General features: G+C 40.7%; 1 protein-coding gene across 6 annotated transcripts in view; it reads left to right on the top strand.

Moving 5' to 3' along the window:
- Positions 1-13,623, top strand: part of NR2C1 (nuclear receptor subfamily 2 group C member 1) — a 40,862-nt gene extending 27,239 nt beyond the window's left edge. For 4 of the 6 annotated variants that reach the window (XM_072357083.1, XM_072356858.1, XM_072356929.1 and 1 more), the window contains 9 exons: positions 183-330; positions 412-499; positions 1,531-1,715; positions 4,867-5,029; positions 6,023-6,144; positions 7,297-7,436; positions 8,464-8,601; positions 12,425-12,530; positions 12,996-13,554. In XM_072357083.1, coding sequence (XP_072213184.1) covers positions 183-330; positions 412-499; positions 1,531-1,715; positions 4,867-5,029; positions 6,023-6,144; positions 7,297-7,436; positions 8,464-8,601; positions 12,425-12,530; positions 12,996-13,170 — 1,265 coding nt within the window. In that variant the 3' untranslated portion in view covers positions 13,171-13,554. Of the gene's footprint in view, positions 1-182; positions 331-411; positions 500-1,530; positions 1,716-4,866; positions 5,030-6,022; positions 6,145-7,296; positions 7,437-8,463; positions 8,602-12,424; positions 12,531-12,995 lie in introns of all 6 variants that reach the window. The other 2 variants (XM_072356999.1, XM_072357248.1) reach the window with 2 other exon arrangements.
- The last annotated feature ends 6,759 nt before the right edge of the window (positions 13,624-20,382 follow it).

Raw genomic sequence — 20,382 nt, 5'->3', positions numbered from 1 at the left:
GACCAACACCCATCATTTCAGCTGGTTGGTTGGCTAGGGTGGATGTTTTCTTTTTGAGTTACGACCATAAACACTCAAAGTGGTTATTAAAATTGAAGATGAAGTAACAAGGACAAAAATGAGGAACATTTCTTAGACTGTAGTTTGCGATGTGACTTACTGGTTGTGTGCTGTTTTCTTAGCTGTGCAGTGTGAGAGGAAACCTATTGAAGTGTCAAGAGAAAAATCTTCCAACTGTGCGGCTTCTACAGAGAAGATCTACATTCGGAAAGATCTACGCAGCCCGTTGGCTGCAACTCCAACGTTTGTTACAGACAATGAAACAGGAAGGTAAGCGCGTTCTGCTGTAGACCAGCTACCTCTGTTTATTGAAATCAGCCCAGAACTGACATGCGTGCTGTTTTGTGCCAGGTCGACAGGTCTGTTGGAATCGGGAATGTTTGTTAACATTCAGTCTGGAATTAAAAGCGAGCCTACGGTGCTGATGACTCCAGATAAGGTACATGGTGACATGACTGATGTATTAAGTGCTTTTGATTTGCTTGCTCTAGTAGTGCGCGTAGGGATGGAAGGTTGTGCTGTTCCGCTGTATCTTCCTTTTGATAAATTCAGCTTTTAAAACATTGTCCAGCGTTACAGATATCTTCTCTTCAAAAGAATGCTGTTAGCCCTCCATAGGAAGGATGTGAAAAGTGCCAACCTCCTTTTAGGCATCCTTAAAGGCAGCTTCATTTGTATTTGTACTTGGCATTTCTGACACTTGGAGGTTTTTTGATTCAAACAGAGCAGGGCATTTGCAGATGTCGCGTGGCTGTGGCATTATCACAGTGCAGTCCATAAATATTGGTAGTGTTTTCCCCCGGTGTTGTTTTTCTGTTTCTTTTTTCCCCCAAAGCTAATGAGGGCTGTCTCAGTTGTGCTCTTTCTTCAAATGTACTTCTGAGCTGGAATTCCTTTGTTTCCATTGTGTTGTGGGTACTGATCCACTAAAGCGATGTGATAATGGCCCTACATATGCACAGTATGAAGCTTTTGTATTTTTCTAGCCAATATTAAATCACCTCATACTGCTTTTGTGCATTTTGCCTCCTTCTGTCTGCAGAATTTTACTGCTTCCTTGTTTATGCAAGGAAGGAAAGAAGATGGCAAAAATATAATCCAGTCTAATGTAGTTTTATAATGCCAATGATGGACTAGCGAGTGGAGATGCTAACATTTCTCCTGGTAGCTCACATCTGTAGCATTCTTTCTGAGAGAAACAGATATCAGTAACTTGTGAAAACAAATGTCTAAATGTTTCATATTTTAGAATCATAGAATCATAGAATTACTCAGGTTGGAAAAGACCTTGAAGATCATAGAAGCAGTGCCGCATCCAACTGCTGCATGATGATTTTCCAATTCTCGAAAGTAATCATTTTCATACAGATCTATTCTTAAACTCAGTTCTTCATTAGTGTAAAAGAGTCTTCTGTTGCATGTTAGCTACTGCCAGTAAGAAAGAATTAAAAGCTGTATTTTTTCCCTTAGGTTGAAGCCTGTCAGGGAGACTTAAGTACCCTGGCAAATGTGGTGACATCATTAGCAAACCTCAGTAAATCCAAAGATCTGTCACAAAGCAGTACGGAGCTATCTATGATTGAGAGCTTAAGTAATGGAGATGGATCGCTACCTGAACTCCAGCAAGAAGAACAAGGAAGTAGTGATGTTACAAGGTAAAGCATGATCTACGTGAAATGTTACCACTCTCAAGAATGTCTCTGTTAGTTCAGAGCATTAATTAAATTATCATAGTTTAGTTGATAAGATGTGTGTGGTTTTTGTACCGTACCCTTAGTATTAAGGGAAACTGGCTCTTGAAGATCTCATCTGTAAGTAGTTTATTACTTCTAAATGTTAAGTGCCTTAAAAGCTCGAAAAGGATTTTATTTGGAGGCAGGAAGACTCAAAGAATGCTCATTGCTGACACAAATACATTCAGTATGTATTTAAAAACTTCTGTCTTGCACAGGTTTTAACTCAGCATATGTGGGATGTATCTTTTATAGTACTTCCTTCTGTATTTCTTCAATGAGAATCATGTTCTTCCTTGATCGTCACTCCACTCAGGCTTCTGACAGCTGTCTCACAAGTGTTCTTTTACACTCCATCTGTATTATAAACGTGGTATCAAAAATGCATATGCAGAATAAAGCAATTAAGAATGTAGCGATGCAGTTTATGCTGACCCAAAATACAACAGGTTTTCCCTATAATCCAGTCACCTGCTCAGTGTAACATCAAGCAGAACCCATTTGTTCTGCCCCTTTCTTCGTATGTGCTGCTAACATTGATGTGACCTGTATTATAGCTGCTGGTCTGGACCTTTGCTGTGTTCTCCTAGGTAAATAGTGTGCAGTGTTACATTGTGCTGATAAACATCAAATGGCTGTACAAAAAGATGCACTTAATAGTAAGGGTGCATGATCTTCTTTCATTTCCTAGTTTCCTGGTACTTGCAGGTGCTTACTTATGTTCAGCTTTAAAAATCCATCTGTGAAAAGCCATTGAGTTCTCTCAGCCAGAGAGCGTGACGGAGCTCTGACTCAGTGTAGACATGCTCTTGTCTAGTGGGTAGCCTCACAGGTCTCCAGTGGGGCCTTTGGGTTCAAATGCTCCTGTAAAGGGGAAGCTGTTAGCCAAGCAGAAAATACATTTTTTATAAACCCTTTGATTTCGTTGCCAGGCCTTGTGCCAGCTTGATCTTACTGACACAGATGTGTGCTGACAAAAATGAGTTCAAGGGGCTGCAAAAAGCAGGTTTTATCTATCAGTGTTTTACATGCATTCTGTTATATTCTGTTACTTGCAGATACAGTAAAGCTTTCAGTTTTGCTGGCACAAATTTAGTGTATAACTTCAAGTATTCTGCTGCTTTTATATTACAGTGTTACACGCTTTGTCCTCTGATGGCTTCATTAGCGAGGTTCAAATTTTACAGCTAATCAGAAGCCCTGTTAAATGTCTGTGACTGAGCTCAAGGAAAAGAGAACCAAAGTTGTTTCTAACAGTGTCAGTACCACGGATTTTAACACTGATTGTACCCTTTTGTGTTACTCTGTAAGCATTGTTTCTGTAACATCAAGGCAACCTCTAGTCTGGATTCTCTTTTCCTTGGTGTTTAATATAGTGTTTCCTTGGTGTTTAAGCCATTGTTCATTTTGAAGCATAGCATATGAAGGGTAACACACAGTGTAGAGCTGTTAAGAAGCAGAATTTAGGATGAAGGAGGGAGAGGACTCTTTGAAAGCAGACTTTCAAGAATAACTTGGAAGAAAAGTATTGTGGGAAGATGTGGTTACAGAGCGTACATGCCCAACACGTTCAAAAAGGACTGTTTAACCTAAACTAGAATAATACATAGAGACACGTAACATTACCTACTGGGGAGAGATCTTGTTCCTGGCTTGCATTTCTGTCCCTGATACATACAAGAGCTCTGAAGAGATCCTCTTTTTCTTAAGCAGCTGCCTTAGAGCTGCTGGTTTTGCCTGTTACACCCAAGGCTATGGAGAAGGAGACACACGAGACCTGAAACTCGGATTTCCTCACAGGAGACAGATGAAATCACTTCAGAGCTTACCCCTGAGCGCCTTCCCTTAATGCCCACCTTTGACATACTTGAGATGGAAAGCTTCCCAGATACATCTGTGGTGCCCACTTGGGCATGCCTCAGTCTCTCCCCTGTGTAGGGATCCATAGGGTAGGACCCAAAACCATTCTAGCTCATTTACCGTCACCTAAGACATTATCAGCAGCTAGGTATTGTTTCTTTGGATTGTAAATGGTTGCACTGAACACCATAAGCACCTAGATTTTATTTTTTATTTTTTAGTGTATTAATAAATGTAAATAGCAAAGGAGTGTGGAAGAGGAGGAGGGAGCTAAAGCTTTACTTCAGAAATCAGGAATTTTGACTGGACATTAATTTGGTAATTTTAGGTTCTGTGGCACAAACGTATACATTCAAATTGGGAATCATCTCCACATGCACACCTGTAATCAGCTTTTGTAAAGCCCTCAGGCGTCCGCGTGAGATTTTCATGTGACAGTGTGCAAATGATGCAACTATCAGAGCACGTCATCTGCACGTAGGCAGGAATCCAGGCTGTGTCTCTACATGGATCAGATTTGCTTCTCAGGTGTGTTTGTGCACAAAGTGGATGTGTTACCAAGCAGGGAAATAAAGTCATACATCTGTTCCCATTCTGACGTCTACCTGTAATGTTAGTGCTCATGCCTTGGTCTTCACAGACATCACTGCCCAACACCAAAGGGCACTCAGAATGGTACCAAATGAATGCGAGCACTTTCTCTCACATATTTAGAGGTTGTTTTCTCAAATTGTGTTGAATGACCGAACTGTCGCTGGTTACTTGCAGAAGCTTAGTCCTTCTGCTTGTGCTTCTTAAAAGCAAAAGTCTCCAAAATTTACACACGCAGTAGGAGTTTTAACAGCAGTCTGATCTTGATGTGCTTAAAATGCTCGTGCCAGCACTCCCAGTAAACATCGCTTAAGAGATCTCAAAAGGCAAACTGTGATTCAGCAGCACAATCAGTATGTCAAAACTGTGAATGTGTTGTCAACTGGTGTGAACAGGACCTGCTGCTAATTTTATTGCTTCAGAGACTGTGTAACTTGGAGTTTTCAGTAATTTTACTGGGTTGAGTGTCAGGAGAAGTATATTGCTGTCTTATATTTTCCAAGTCTGCTTATTTGAAACAGACCTCTAACTGCAGGCTTCAGGTATGCAGGTTCCTCTTAAATCGAAATGATCTCTAAGATGAAGTTTTCTTGTTTTCTTTTATTTTTTCTTGATCTTACAGGGCATTTGATACTCTCGCAAAAGCATTAAATCCTGGAGAGAGTGCAGCGTGCCAGAACTCCGACAGTGTTGAGGCCAACGTACAGCTCAGTGGTGGAGAAACAAGCATGAATATTGTTGAAATAGAGGGGCCACTACTCAGTGATGCACACGTAGCATTCAGGGTACTTAATGCTTTTTTATTGTTGGCAATTTCTAACCATTTTAACATAAGACAAATTAATGATGTGATTAAGTCATCTTTTGTGCTTCTCAAAAGGGTAGCTATTCAGGTATTGCCATTCATTGCTGATGAATGCACAGCTTTTTGTTCAGTATTTGGCTGTATGCTTGGGAGAATCTGCAGCTCTCCTCAGCATTTCTGTAGCATTATTTTATTGCCTCTTACCTTAAAAACATGGTTTGCATTAAACTGAAGTTTTGTGGATGCCCTACCGATGGTTGTGGATGCCCCGTCCCTGGAGGTGTTCAAAGCCAGGTTGGATGAGACCCTGGGCAGGCTGGTCTAATATTAGATATGGAGGTTGGTGGCCCTGCGTGCAGCAGGGGGGTTGGAGCTTGATGATCCTTGAGGTCCCAGCCCAAGCCATTCTACAATTTGTATGATTCTATGAGTAAACTTTGTCTCTCAGCAGCGCATTTTGGTCACTCATATTCCTAATGCAAATATCAGCTCTGTTTTGTTTTACATTCTGTTACAAACTGTGATTTCTGTGGATAACACTGTGGGTCAAACCCCCTTCGCTCAGATCTGCAAGTGAAAGTGGTGGTGTGGCCATGTTTGTATTTTCTACATACTTTGCCGTATGCTCTAAGCTACTTCGTTCTAATTACAGCTGTTCTTCTAAAGCTTCTACACAGATTGTCTTGAAAGTTTTGAGATTCTTCATCTCCAGGTGATCCAGACATAAATCCTCATCTAAGTTAAGATTAACAGTGTTGACTGTTTTGCTCGCTTTGTGGTCTCTTTTGGATATCACAGTGTGGGGAGGAAGGAGCAAATAAAGCATTTGTCCAATTTTATTTTGGAATTATCTCACAGTTATTGAAAAAATGTTACTTTTTCTCCTGTTAATCCTGAAAGTGATTTTTCTTATTGTGTTTCATACAGAGAAAGCAAAACAACTGACTTGCCTTTTCTTTTTGTTTTGCGCCAGCTCACCATGCCTTCTCCTATGCCCGAATATCTCAACGTTCACTATATCTGCGAGACTGCCTCCAGGTTGCTTTTCTTGTCCATGCACTGGGCACGCTCCATTCCGTCTTTCCAAGCTTTAGGGTAGGTGCTCAATTACTCTATTGGCTCATGTTGGGGTGACAGGCTCTTTCATTTGTTATTTGTACTGCCATCTTCAAGGACCTTTGAAAACATAAACCAGTTTGTTGAAACAGTTGTATTGATCTTAAGCATAAAGGTAAATTCACTCAATCAAAAGAATTCCCAGCTTCACTTCAAATCAAGTACTTGGTTGAGTTTGGAAGAGAAAAGGAGTAGATTCATAACGATCAAATGCCTGCTTGCTGCCCTTCTTTAATACATTTTCAGTAAGTAGGACTTCTGTCATTTTTGAATAGCACCTCCTGAACTTAAGATGCGTATCAGTCACCAAAGAGAAGCTCCTTTCTGGAGCTCCAAATGCTGCTATCTTTATAGGTGAGTTAGTGATAATTTTGCATTTAATGAACAATACGAACAACGTGCCAAGTGAATCCTGAATGCTTGCTGAACCTAAGCTGTTTACTTGCAGAGATTTTCCAAAACCAAATGGTTGCTATGCCCAGAAAGCAATCGGTATTATTCTCTTTACAGTTCATGTAACGTTCTCTTTTTATAAGCAGAATTTGATGGATCATTAAAAGTTGTGGAGCTGTGTGTGGTTGTACATTGATGATCATCATGAGAAAAGATCTCAAGGCAGCATGAGGAAAGTTGTCATCCAATAAACTGTCAGTATTACAGTGTGATACGCATCTATCAGCCGTGATACAAAGGGAGCACAAAATCATCTTGTAGATCAGGGTCTTCTGTGTTCTTCTTTAGCTTAGTATCAAAATAGCGTCTGATAGTGGTAGCAAAGAGAATTCCTGCTTACAGGGAGGGATCGTCCCCTTTACCAGGAATCTTGGCAGGATGAAAGGGGATGTAACAAATACTTGTAGAAGCTGTATGGTGTAGACTGTACCAGCTTGCTTTTGCGGTACAGATCAGACGTTGAGACAACAGTGATTTCATTACAAATGTCCCTTAAAACAGGCAATTTAATCCTAGCATGCAAATAGAAACATGTTTGATGCAGGATCTCATTTTGGCACTGGCTGCAGTGGTTGAATCAGATCAATGTTTTATGAAGTGTTCTTCAAATTGAAAAACTGTGTAAAAGCAAGTGAGTGATTTTATTAAGTGCAATTATTATGTTTTTCAATTTAATAGACAGGATAACAGCATATCATTAGTAAAAGCCTGCTGGAATGAACTTTTTACCCTTGGCCTCGCACAGTGCTCTCAGGTCATGAATGTGGCAACTATATTAACTGCGTTTGTTAATCACCTTCACGACAGCTTGCAGCAAGGTAAGGTGCTGACTGAGCACATCTGCACACCTGGGGAATTCGTGGGTTTTAAGAGCTGAACTGAGCAGAAGCTCATCACGTATCTGTCAGTCGTTAGTGCAAAGCTACCATTTGTGGAAGGTAACAGAGCTGAAACAAAATAATAGAAAACACAGTGTATATTTTTTAATCATTATAATTGCGTGTGATATCTGATAGTATTGTGTAGTTCTGTTAGGATGCACCACTCAAAATAGGAGTCTTTCAGGCAATACTGACTTTAAGAAGACAGGTGTGCTGTGAATGATTCCCCCCTGCCTGGGGTGTGGAGGAGGACCCAGCTGTCCCTGCTGTGTAACTGTGAAACAGCAGCCAAACGCCTCCTTGGTGATATAACCCCTTTAAATAATTTGGCTTATGTATCTACGTAAGTCGCTCTGAAAGTAATGCCTCCTATTTATTTCTACGGAACCTACAGCAGATACACATTGCACAATGAAGCTGTTAGACAGAGCAAATGCTCAGCTACAAGACACTATTTTTCAACACAGTCGCTACTATTAGCCGCATGTTTTTGCCAGCAATGACCAAGAGCCTGCATGCTGTGCTTGTAGCAATCTGCATGGCTGTCCAGGATATGGCTTGTCTGTATTTTTGCTGTCACCACTGCTGAGCCTCGCTGTGCTCACATCCACTGAAGTAACTCATGCAAATGTACACTGACCAACTCCATTGATGAATTAAGTACAGCACCTGCTCTTAGGCGTACAGCACAGATCTGCAATGGCATGGTATTCTTCTTTACTTACAAGTAGCCTTTTCTTTCATTTTTCATTCTGACCTGTAGTCCACCTCTGATTATTGGAAATATTAGTGGCAGGACTTGTTGATGTAAAGAGTATTCAGTTCTAGTGTGTAGAGTTTATAGGTGGCATAGATCTTCTGCTGTTTGAATGTACTTTAAGTGATGATGTTTTAAAAATCCCAACACATTTGCACATGCCTGTTGACTGTGGGGTTTTTGTATTTTATGTGTGTGTCAATTCAGATAAGCTGCCGACAGACAGAGGAAAACTAGTAATGGAGCACATCTTCAAACTGCAAGAGTTCTGTAACAGTATGGTGAAGCTTTGCCTAGATGGATATGAATATGCGTATTTGAAAGCAATTGTACTCTTTAGTCCTGGTACGTGATCATTCTTAATGTGAAACATTATTCTTTTTCTGTGACTGTAGAGACTTGAGTGGTTGAAAGTTGGCTTAAAAGTCCATATCTAATATTTTCTGTTTCCCACAAAGGCATGATTCAGGTAAGTTTTTTTTCCCCCTGTCCTCTTAAGGGGTTATAGAGGAAGGAAAAGGAGATGGAACTGCTTTAGAAAATGAGAAAGTAACATCAGATAAGTAGGCTGTGTGGGAACTGGGATAAGCCCGCTCATCAAGTCTTTAGTTTTGAAAGTACTGCTAAGTACTGGACAGGATTAATAAGGTGATAAAGAAGTATCTGTATGTATGTTATTTTCTGCTGTAGAATTTCTCTTTCACTAGATGCTGTTGCTGCTCTCTGCCTCCCTTGTTGAGGAACCTGGGAAGGTATAATGAATGACACAGGACTGTAGGAAGAAGAGGGTTCTCTTTTTGTCATGGTTTTGTAACTTTTGCTATTGGTATTCCACATCATGTGGAGCACAGAGAAGAACTGCACATCCCAGAGGACCTCACGGTCAGAGAGGGAAACACGTCACGAAAGTGACACTGGCTCTCTCCCACTGCCTGGCAGCCGGTGTGGGTGTGCTTCCAAGCCGTGGCGCCTTCAGTTTCAAAGTAGGCTTCTTGGTCTTCGGAAACCTCTCTCTCTCTTATTTTACTTGATTTATTAGCCTCAATTTCAATTAGATTGTATTATATTGTGTTGTCTTGTGTTCCAATATCATAGTTAGTAAAATAGTAAAATTTCCTCCTTAGATCGTTGCCACTTCTCTGTTTGTTTCCTTGAGCCCAGTTCCCATCTCCCTACCCCTTTCCCTTTTCCCTTCCCATTTGTCGGGTGCCGGGGGGCCCACGGGCCTACTGCGCCCCTGTCATGGACATAGATCGATCTAGATAACTCCGTGACACTGTTAATGAAAATAGTCGGATGATGCTTTTTCCTCTGCTACTTATTTATTCCTTCTAAAAGTATGTCTCTATTCTGGAGTACTTCTTCTGAGGGCCTGGAGTTTAATTTTCAGATATACTGTTCCTGTGCTTCCTGCTGAGATGAATCCAAGTTGTGCTTTTAATATATGACAGTATTTCCAAGCCTTGATTCTAGCATATAAAATCACAGTAAGATATCCCCTCACTTCACGAGTATTATGAAATGATTATTAAACACAGCATTTCCTTTTGTTTCTGTTTCCTGGTCAGTATTTGCATAATGTACCGTAAGTGAATTTAGTGGCAATACATTAGGCAGTGCTATTGAGATAAAATAAAGACTGTTTTTTCCTTCTGAGTGATCAGTCCCCAGTACGGAGGAGTAAAGGTTCTCTGGCTGAGACAGAAAAGGACTGAGTAGATTCTGAGGCACATACAGGCAGACTATAGAAAATGACAAAACTAAATATCTGAAAATTGTAGAACTTAACTTTTCAGTGAACGCATTCAGATATTCTGTCTTTAGGCTGCGGGTCTTAGATTCGTCATTCAGAACTGAGGAATGTAGTATAAAAACAAAGTATATTATAAACCTCAAGTGTTTTCTGTATCACCAGGAATTTTTCACGATTAGATTTAGCAGGTAAATAAAGAGTCACTCTATTTTGCATTAGAAAAGTTTAAAAGCATGAGTAGCTTCTCGTTGCTCTGTGTTTTCTAGATGCTGATGTTCTGTGGAAGAGATCAGAATATATTTGAAAAAGTCGTGTGAGTCATAGCAATGTCTGTCTGTTGTGTGGGATGTGGGAGAGCCGGATAGTACCTGCCACTTCTGTAGGTGTCTTAGGTCTGCATAGAGCTGTCTTTTTCAGTTCAGTTGCAGATCACCCTTTCCAGGAGAAATCAGTTGAGGTGAAAAAAACATCTTGAAGTTTGGCACTTGAAAAGTAGAAGTTTTAAGCAAGATCTCTGATACGTATACAAAAGAACGCTGAAGTTATCTTTTCTATAAGTGGTATCCCCAGAGAGTATCCACATCTTCCAGAAGAAGTGTCAGCACCAGCGCAAGTGCATGAAATTTGGCTAAGCACGTAACAAAACCACGTTTGTCTTTTTTTTCCCCCCCCTTTGTAATTTTTTTTCTTCTCTTTTTGGACTTTTGGGAAAGACTTCTGAGATTGAAGACCTTCCTTCAAATGAGAAGCCATTTAGGTTATGTCAGAACTATTTCAGTTTTCTGATAAGCAGTATCCGCTACGGGTTTGATCTCAATACTAAGGGTGAATGAAGATGTTTATAATCTTTCCTTCATGCTAAGGATTGAATATGCAGACTCAGGGACATCCTTTAAGTGATGGGTAAGAGGGTGTTTGCTGCTTTAAATTTAGTAGATCGTGCTTGCAGGAGATTTAATGCACTGTTAAGCATTCCTTTCCCCCAAAGCAGTCCTCTTGTGCCACTCCTATACTTGTAACTGGTACAGGTTCCTCCAGGAAAGAATTTTTGGCAGAATGTGTTGACCTGACTTAAGAAATCAATCCTGTTACAGACCTGAAGGTATTTCCTTAGAGAGCTTACACTTGCAAAGTAACATTTACTTATTTCTTCAGCCCAAAATTAGTTTGCTTCCTTCCAAATTGCGTTTAAGGATTCAAGAGGTAGGAGGACAAATATGCTTGGAAAAGTCTGTATCAGGTCAGGTGACTGGACTGACTTTTCTTTAGGTCACGTAGTTTTATGATCATATTCCTAAGGATGTGCAGCTGCCTTAATGTCAGCATATTGACCCATAAGCCAATATACTCGACAGTATACATGCAAGACATAAAACTTGTACCAGTACATAGAACAGAAGGGATATTCTGGCAATGATTCATAGGCCAGAAATGTTAACTTCAGGGATTTTACTGCTCCACTTCAGGATGGGGCTGGACTGCACGTGCAGCAGTCCTAAGGTAAGAACATCCACTTTGGTAGACCCTGCTGATTTGCCATCTTCCATAGCTGGAGATGGGAAGATTAATGAAAATCTGTGCCACGTCAGCTGTATGACTGTAGCAAGTCAGCCTTGGGCAAAGAGATGAGTGCAAGGGAGTGCCTACAAGACGTGGCATCTTTATAAGTGGCTACTAGCATGCTAGCAGCCTTCAGCTACTGTTTTGGAAGCAGACTTCTAGCTGTTTCTGACACTGCTCTAAAAACAATGTCATGAAGCAATATATATGGCATGTCAACAATAACTCTTCAAATCTGTTGCTTCCTTTGCTAACCTCCTGTCGTCTGCTCTGATTTTTTACAAATAACAGTACACAATTTGTCATGGTATTACGACAGTACAATACTTACATTAAGCCAGATTGAAAACAAAGAAAGTGGTCAGAATCACCAGATAATAATTTCCAAATGTGACTTGGCCAGTAGATTAAATAACGTTTCATTCCTGCAAACTTTGGGAAACAAATAGTTCAGAACCTTTTCTTTTTTTTCCCCTATGGCTATTTACCTTTTTTTCCTCCCAAATGCTATTTGTGCATATGCTGTTTCGATAAATATCAGTATATTGGAACAATACCGTTCATACGACACAGAGAACAGAGGTTTATTATCAGGAATGATGTAAACATTGCAAGCACTGACTGCGCATATTTGAACTTTTCCAATTGTCTGGTTGTATTTATACAGTAAAGTAAAACATCAACGTAGAGGAAGAGAAATAAGAGGAAAAGTAGCATCCTTCAAAGAAACTGTTAGAGAACTTGACGTTGCTACAGCTATCAAATAATCATTTCAGCATGCTTACAAGTAGATAATCTGTGCAGCTTTTAACGCATCTTGGTGTGACAGGTGTAACAGTGTGGGGTGTCTTTCAGATCACCCAGGGCTGGAAAACGTGGGACAGATTGAGAAATTCCAAGAAAAGGCGTACATGGAATTCCAGGACTATGTAACCAAAGCATATCCAGATGATACTTACAGGTGTGTACCCTTATGTGCTCATTTGATGGTTCTCTTTTCAGAGCATCCAGCGATACTGATTTGCACAGTATTACTTACAGTAAACACATACATTTTCTTCTTACCTTCGTAAAGCTTAGAAATGACCTTCAGAACACTTAACACGTATAAGCATTTAATATTTTATGATTATCGTTTCTGTACTTACTAATTTCCAAACTGAAATACTGGAATATAGACGAAGTGTTTCTTTCATTTTGAATTGCACCTATTTGGAGTATTTCCTCCTTCTAAGTCGTAAGTCCAAATATTGTACAGTCCATTGACTAATATATTCACATTTTTGGTACTGCCAAAGAAACGACTGACTCTAAAGTTAACGTATTTTTGCTGTAAGTATTTAAGCCTCTCATGAAGTAACCGTAGCAAATTTCTATCACTGTCGTCAATAAAATGGTTGTGAATAACACCAAACTTACTTTGCAGACTGTCGCGACTTCTTCTCAGATTGCCTGCCCTGAGGCTGATGAGTGCTGCCATTACGGAAGAGCTGTTCTTTGCAGGACTAATTGGGAACGTTCAGATTGATAGCATCATCCCGTACATTCTGCGAATGGAGACGGCAGACTACAATACTCAAATAATTGGTCATGCTGTATAAAAGTAGCGATCAAGGATTCTGTACCATGGCAGTCATGGTGATGTAAATGCATACTCTGTCTCCAAGAGATGGCAACAGGCCTTCCCATGCACCTTTCTAAAGAAGACTCGTGTTCCTCCTCTCCAGTACGCTTGGGAAATGTGGTGGAGTGTCTCAAGGAATATAGGATTGCTTCCTATTTTTCATCTGATCTTCAAGGACTTGTAAATTAACTTGGTATCAGAGGAAAGTCGAGAATTGTCCTTCCTATTTTTGTAGATAGATGAACTTGGAATATTTGTTTATGAAACCCAGGCTTGTGAAGAAATGGAAGAAGCTTTGACTGAACTAAGGTATCTCAGCTTAGTTTGGTGTTTTAGACAAATAAATTAAGTTTCCTCTCTGAGTTGTGTTTTCAGTGTTTTGCTGCTAGTTCTTTCTCACTGATTAAATGGAAAATACTATCAAATGTCTTGAAAAGGGCATTGTTTCTATGGAAGGGAGACCTTTGTAACCAAACGTTTATTTTCTGTTCTTTTGAGAAGATATTATTTCATGTTGAATGAAGCAGTGGATATTGTTACAAGAGCAGGGAAGGTAGAGGAACTTCACACTTAGAAATATTCTGCTTACATGTTGATGCAGTTGATCAAAAGTAAAGCTGCAAAGGATCAGCATTGACTGTTCTGTGGATGCCGAGGTATACTGTGCTGTAATATTGTGTGTTGGTAGATATCAGCTGTTTTATACTATGAAAAATGGAGAGCTGCATATTGCAGGTACTCTAAGAGAGCAGCCTCCTGTTATTTCTCTCTCCAAAGTTACCTCTTTCAAACTCAGCACACAGGGAGGGAAGCATTCTGGATGTTTCTCAGCTTTTTTTCGACCACCTCTATAAGTAACAAATTGTGTTTAGAATTCCGTGAACGTGTTCGTATTGTTTCTCTTGCATAGGACTTTTATTTTTTATTTTATCTTTTTCTTGTTAGCCTTTGGCTATCTAGCTGTCTTTTTTTCAGTTAGTCTCATATGATTATTTTTTAAATTAGAGATGACTGAACACAGTACTTCTGCTTATATGAGCATGTCTCTGCTGCTTTGCCTGTCCATGTTAGAAATGAGTCTAGATACTTTATGTATGTTGACTGAATCATACTTCATGGCTCCATCTAAGGATGAGCTCAGATGCTTTCCCATCTTGAGGAACGTGCCTCACTGTCAAATAACACTGATGGTTGATCACTTCTATCTTCCTTTTGCAATGGGAAACAATATATTCCTAGCACATTTAATATTTGTTGCTTAAAATTAGAGAGAGATTCTAGGAAAAGTGATGGCCTGCTGCTGGCAGTAGCTTGTAGGTTTATCTAAATCTTGGATTGAGGCGTAGTTCTATTTATCCTAAACTTTTTAGTTCTCTGGTAGCACTGAATGAGGAAGATCTTTGCTCACTTGTTTATCCAACAGATCAGCTTTGCCTCTCTGTACCAGCAATTCCAAGGCCATACTAACATTGAGGAGACAGGTAGATGAGACATGGGTGATTTCTGTGTTTTTTCTCAGCACCCAAGGAGCTCAGTCAGCCAAAAAGAAGCAGAAAACTGACACTGAATTATTGTGTCCTTTTAAATTCCACTAATAGAGTTGTTTGGATCTTCCTCTGCCTTCCTCTTCTAATCAGAGGCTGAACTACAGGATTGCTCGCATACGGTTCCACAGGTGGAGATGCTTGGTGCTGAGGACCTTTGATGGGATAGATTCTTCCTTGGATGGGATTGATTCTTCCTTGCTCTGAATTTGGCATGTAGTGACATCCTGAAGAACAGCCTTTAATGATGCCAGAGCTTCCCACGGTGCCCAAGCCCTTCCCACAGTCCGTGTGTCTAAAGAAGGATCGAGGCTCTGCATTCATGTTCCCTGGAGTTCATGAAGTGTGAGGACTTTTATCCTGTCTGTAGAGGACAGTAGTTACAGAAATGTGAAAGACAATGGCTGCCAATATGCTGTGCTTGTCTCTTCCCAGTGGTTACAGACCCCGCCATCTTGCCGTCTGTAGGACCAAATTGTGGACGGGAAGTGAATTGTTCTGTTCGTGTCTCCTCAGAAATTTGGACTCTGTCTTCCAGCCCTGTGCTATCCCCAGCCCTTCTCTGTTGCTAACAGGATGTAGTTGTGTTAAACCTTCTCAGGAAGTTGCCAGGAGGTTACTCCTAAATCATTTGCAAATGGTTTGCCAGGCATTCCAAATATTGGAAGAATTGGACTCCCAATGTTCTCCAAGTTCAGATGGCCCATTTGCCTTCTAAATGCAGTAGGGACTGCAAATCTCTCCCATATTCTTGCAGATTCATATTTTTTTTAGCTTTCGGGACCTGTGCCTCAGGCGTGATAAGCAGTTCTTTGTTTACAGGTGGCCAGAAGATTCAGTAGATGTGTTTTCTGCATGGTATGGTACAGCTGCAGAAATAGCTGAGCAAATACCAATGTTTGTAGAGAGGTAAATCGTTAGGGATGAAATCCCTCAGCATATCTGTCTTGGAGAGCCATGTTTTGGAGGATGTGGCCATAGAAACTTATTTTCTCTGAAATTCTGCTTGTTCCCCCTTCACACTGTAGTCCAATGACAGGTTGGCCTACTTCAGGCCACAGGTGTGGACTGCTTGCACCACTGACTGCTGGACTGGGACAGCTCTGTTAGGCTGTGCTAACTCAGAAGTACATGGTCACATCCTTTTTGGATGCCTGTCACCTCTGCATGGCAGCAGAAGATTCAAATCTCAGTGGCTGGCTTTTCCCATTCCCACATCTCTTACTGTTACTTCCCTGGCAAAATTGCTTGCACTTCATCTGGGATTTTTGCCAGGTCGCTTAAATCAAGAATTCAACCCAACCATGTTTTTAAGTCCAGTGTTTCCAGATGTGAGACTACCCATTGTGTGCTGGGAAGCAAGAGACATGTGTCACACCCTTTCATGTGACAGAAACTAGCAGATATAGTAGAATCTAGTTTTCTCAGTCAGGTGAGAAGTCAAACAGGATGCCCATCTCCCATCTCAGTTATGGACTCTATTACCTCTTCTGAGAGCAGTATGGCTGAGTCACTGTCAGTAATCAGGATATACTCTAGTAGTTCCCAGGCTGCGTTTGGGGCTTTGCTCAGTATCCATATAGTAGTATTACCAAATGGAGAACTAGTTCAAGAGATCTTCAAATTGCCAAGAAGCTGCATACGCTTTATGTACTGTGTGGCTATGTGTGTATCCATCCAAAAAGAAAAGGTACTTATCTCTAAAAGGTTCCAGTTACTTCTGCTGTCCATCTGTGTGATAACCATATGCCCTTCCTTCCCCCTGCTGTGTGTGGCTAACCAAATGTAAGCTCCATACCGACTGCCAGGTGAAACAAAAGAGGGAGACAGATGTGTATACACCTGAAGTATTGTAAGGGCCTCCCCCAAAAAACATAATCTTGGATAGCTCCAATGTTTGAACTTCTATAGAGTGAATGTGCAGATACACAACGCACTGCAAAAAGGGCTGCCTTCTGGTAAGTAACCTTCTCCCCAAAGTTTCTTACACTTTTTCCTCATAAGCATTCAGTGTGAGTTCAGTACTGATTTAAAGGCAGGGTGCGGGCTGCTCTGTGCTGCCTGGCGAGTATTCTCTCCTGTCTTCTTGATGATCAAGAAGGTGGATCCCATAGTGCAGGTGGTTGCATTTGCATTATTCACTTCTCTTACCAAGATTTTCCATATATCGTTTTGGGTTCTTCTGTACTGTAAGTTCATGCTCTTGGTGAGGAGGGAGGCACAAATGCGCTTTCTCAGGAATGGGCTGCCTTTCATGCCGTTCAGTCACACTTGTTCAGCTGACACAGATGTGAGCGGTAAGCCTCACTTCACTGGGGATGTTAAAGTACCTCATTATTTTTGTGGCCTCTTATTTTCTCCCTTATGTTTTATTTTTTTAAGCTTTCTGATCTGAAACTTTCCATACGTCGTCAGAATACAGCTAATCTGCAGCACTTACTGCTAATAATTGGCTGTGCCAGTGAAAGAACAGGCTCTGTTCTGATAGCTTTCAAATGTTCCATGTTAAGAAAATGCATTTCTGTATCAATCACATGAATGGAAAAATGATACATTTGGAATCCTGTCCCTTCAGGTGGGAGCAGTGATACACAGAACTAGTTTGGAAGTGTATGTTGTGAGTATATACATGAGTTTAGGGGGCTTGTTCCGTGCTGGTAGAGTTCCTGGTACAAACAATTGTTAAACTTCCTTCAAAAGCACCTTCACTGCAGTACCTTCTGCACTTATAAATGTGACCTGTTGGTACCTCTCTTCATTGGCGTCAGTGAAAGTCACTGCTCTGTTACTATGTTCAGCAGCTGTGGTTTCCCAGCACAGGCATTAGAACGTCGCTGTACCTGTTCCGCTGTGGTGTGAAAATTCATTGTAAAACTCTTGAAACCTGAATTTGTAAAGTCTATTTTGGCTGTATTTTTAAAAATAAACGGTAACTTTCTATTAGAGAAAGCAATGGTCATCACCTATCTGTTAGTGTTCCGCACAGGTTGTCTTACAGCCCTGGAGCAGTGTGTATGATTCCAAAGAATCCGTGGATATCTCACTTTACTGTACGATGTTGTGTTGTCAGTAGATTCATTCCCTGTGATTTGTGACCACTGCGGTATCTTGCTGTTCTCTGCCCCTGTTGCTATGAACTCTTTGTGCTTACTGCTCCTTTCTGTCCTGGCAGTTTGACTATATTGAAAAGTAATGATTTATTATAAATTGTAATTTAGCAACATTTTTTTTCTTTTTAAAGCACTACATACAGACATTGACATAATGAATCTGATCACAGATCTCCATGCCAAGTAAAGCAGCAGTTATTTTTGGAGAAGCTTATTCCATTCATTATGAATTGTGAAATGATGACAAGTTTGGGTCCTTTCCAGAACACATTTCTCATTGACAATTGAAAAGTTGTCTGTGTTTTTTTCAGCCTTCTATTACAAGTGATGGCGGTGTTTGCATGAATGTGCAGATAGCCAGAACAGATGAGAAATGAGCTACCATCCTCTCCATGCTTACATTCTGGCATGTATTCATCCTGAAGCAAATGGAGCGTTGTGGAGTAGATGGTGCATTGTAGAGGAAAGCTTTGTAGGACAAGAAGGAAAGTTTGGGTAACGCTGATGAGAGCAAGGAATAAACAGTTGGACTCTCTTCCCCTTCTGTTAGCAAATACTCCAGTTTCTCTATTGCTTCTGTTTTAAAAGCTTACCCTTCCCCATACTTCCACAGAGCCCTGTGCTCTGTCAGACTGCTAATCTACTACCTGCTCCTTCCCATAGCAGGGTTATTCCACAGCCTTTTGGTCAGCTCTGAAGGCAAAAAGGAAGAGCTCTCTAGGAAGAAGAGCTCTTCTGATAAATAACAGAACTCTAGAAACTCTCCAACGGGGTTACTCAGCAGCATCTCCAACCAAAATCTCTAACAGCCCCGTCCTTCCTCCTCATACTTCTGTTTGAAATAAGTTTCTGGTTCATCATATGATCCCCCCTCTCCTGAGCTCTGCTTTTCCTTTGTTCCCATGGACAAAGCCCAGGCATTAACCCATGCCTGTAAGCAGCCCTGTTCAGCCACCTCAGTCTTCCTTTTACCCTCTGCTCTGCATTGCGTTAAGTGCTGCCCTCACCCTGATGTGTAACTGCTAATATGTAACACAGTTTTCTGCTACAAGAATCTCTTATCAGAACTCAGGGTTGTGCGTTTTGGCTCTGGTGTAGGAACTGAATGTGACCTGAGTCACGGCATTGGAACTGACCTCTGTTTGAAGTGGTCACTCCTGGATACATGGGGTTTCTGTGGCTGCTGATACTGAACATATAAATAAGCTCCACTATAGAGCCCTGCTTCACCTTGTGCCAGCACAGTAGTTTTTGAGTGTCTTAGTATTGTCACAGAAGTATGCTTCTGTCACCAGAATGCTTGTGGGGGTTTTTGAAAGTCACAGAATACCTCCGTTCTTCAGTAACACTGCACCTCGCGCCTTGGCTACAGACCATGAATCAATCTTTTACAGCAGCTGAGGACAAGTGAAAAACCTTTTCTGGTCATGCTTTTGGAAGTGTGTGTTATAGGATGGCTACAAATCCAAGAGGGAAAGCGTCAGAGATTGCACTGTTCAGACCAGTGAGAGAAACTACAGTTAGAAGCTGGACTAACAAAGTGTAAAGAATGGTGATGTGAATTCAACATTGCTTCTGAGACTCAGCAGTTTTAGAAGGATGGGGCAGATTCTCAAAATCTACATAGCTGGATCCGTTGTATGTTGGATTTACTATTTTAATTGCAAAAGGAATTCCAATTAATTACGCAAATGTATGCTCCTTAGTTGTGAAATCATTGCAGCACAAACTTATATGACTTCCCGTACAAAGAATAGAGGGAAATGCAGTGGAATAGAGAAACAATAAATATATATATATATATATCGTAAGGTAAAATGTAAATACTGAATTGCTCTGTGGGTTGTTTTTTTACACTTTCTGTGAAATACTTGAACTTAGGTTTCTCAAAATCAATTTCTCACTGAATAAAGCTCTTTGAAAAAAAAAAATAAAATGTAGGATTTAATGAGAGTCCTCTGTACAGTCATTGAGTCGTTCAGGAAACGGATTTATCTTCAAAACACGTTCTTGTGTACTACACCGTGATTCCGTATTAGAAAAGAAAGAGCTAACTGATGTGTTCAGGGCCTGTGTAGAATGCTGCTCTGTCACTACGTCTGTGCGACTTGTTGGGACCACAGGAAATAAAAGAAGAGAGCATTAAATGTGGTTGGGCAGAGTTTTTAAGACAGTGAGGTTCAATAATCAAAACTTTTGGGGCACAGCATATCTAACAGAGACTTAGCATCTAATCTTAGAAACTGGGAATAAAGAATTATTTACGGGACCATGAGTTTTACAGTCAAGTGAATGCTGTCTCCCAAAGGTGCCCTGATAAATTCTTAGGAAAGCACTACACTTGTGTTTGCATTGCACATTATTCAGTGATGGTATCTGCACAGAGTTTGAGGATAATGTTGAACAGAGCAGGAAGATGGGTTTTCATGAGTGGTGACCAGATGTTAGTGAAAGCATTGTCAGGAGGTGCAGCAGGACTTGAGCAGTTGGGCTAATGGCAATGAAATTCTTGGTGGAGACTTACTTGGCTTGAGG

Source organism: Excalfactoria chinensis, chromosome 1 (genome assembly GCF_039878825.1).
Source record: "Excalfactoria chinensis isolate bCotChi1 chromosome 1, bCotChi1.hap2, whole genome shotgun sequence".
NCBI lineage: Eukaryota > Metazoa > Chordata > Aves > Galliformes > Phasianidae > Excalfactoria > Excalfactoria chinensis.
Note: the sequence above shows the minus strand (reverse complement) of the source record. Positions and strands in the feature narration are given on the sequence as shown.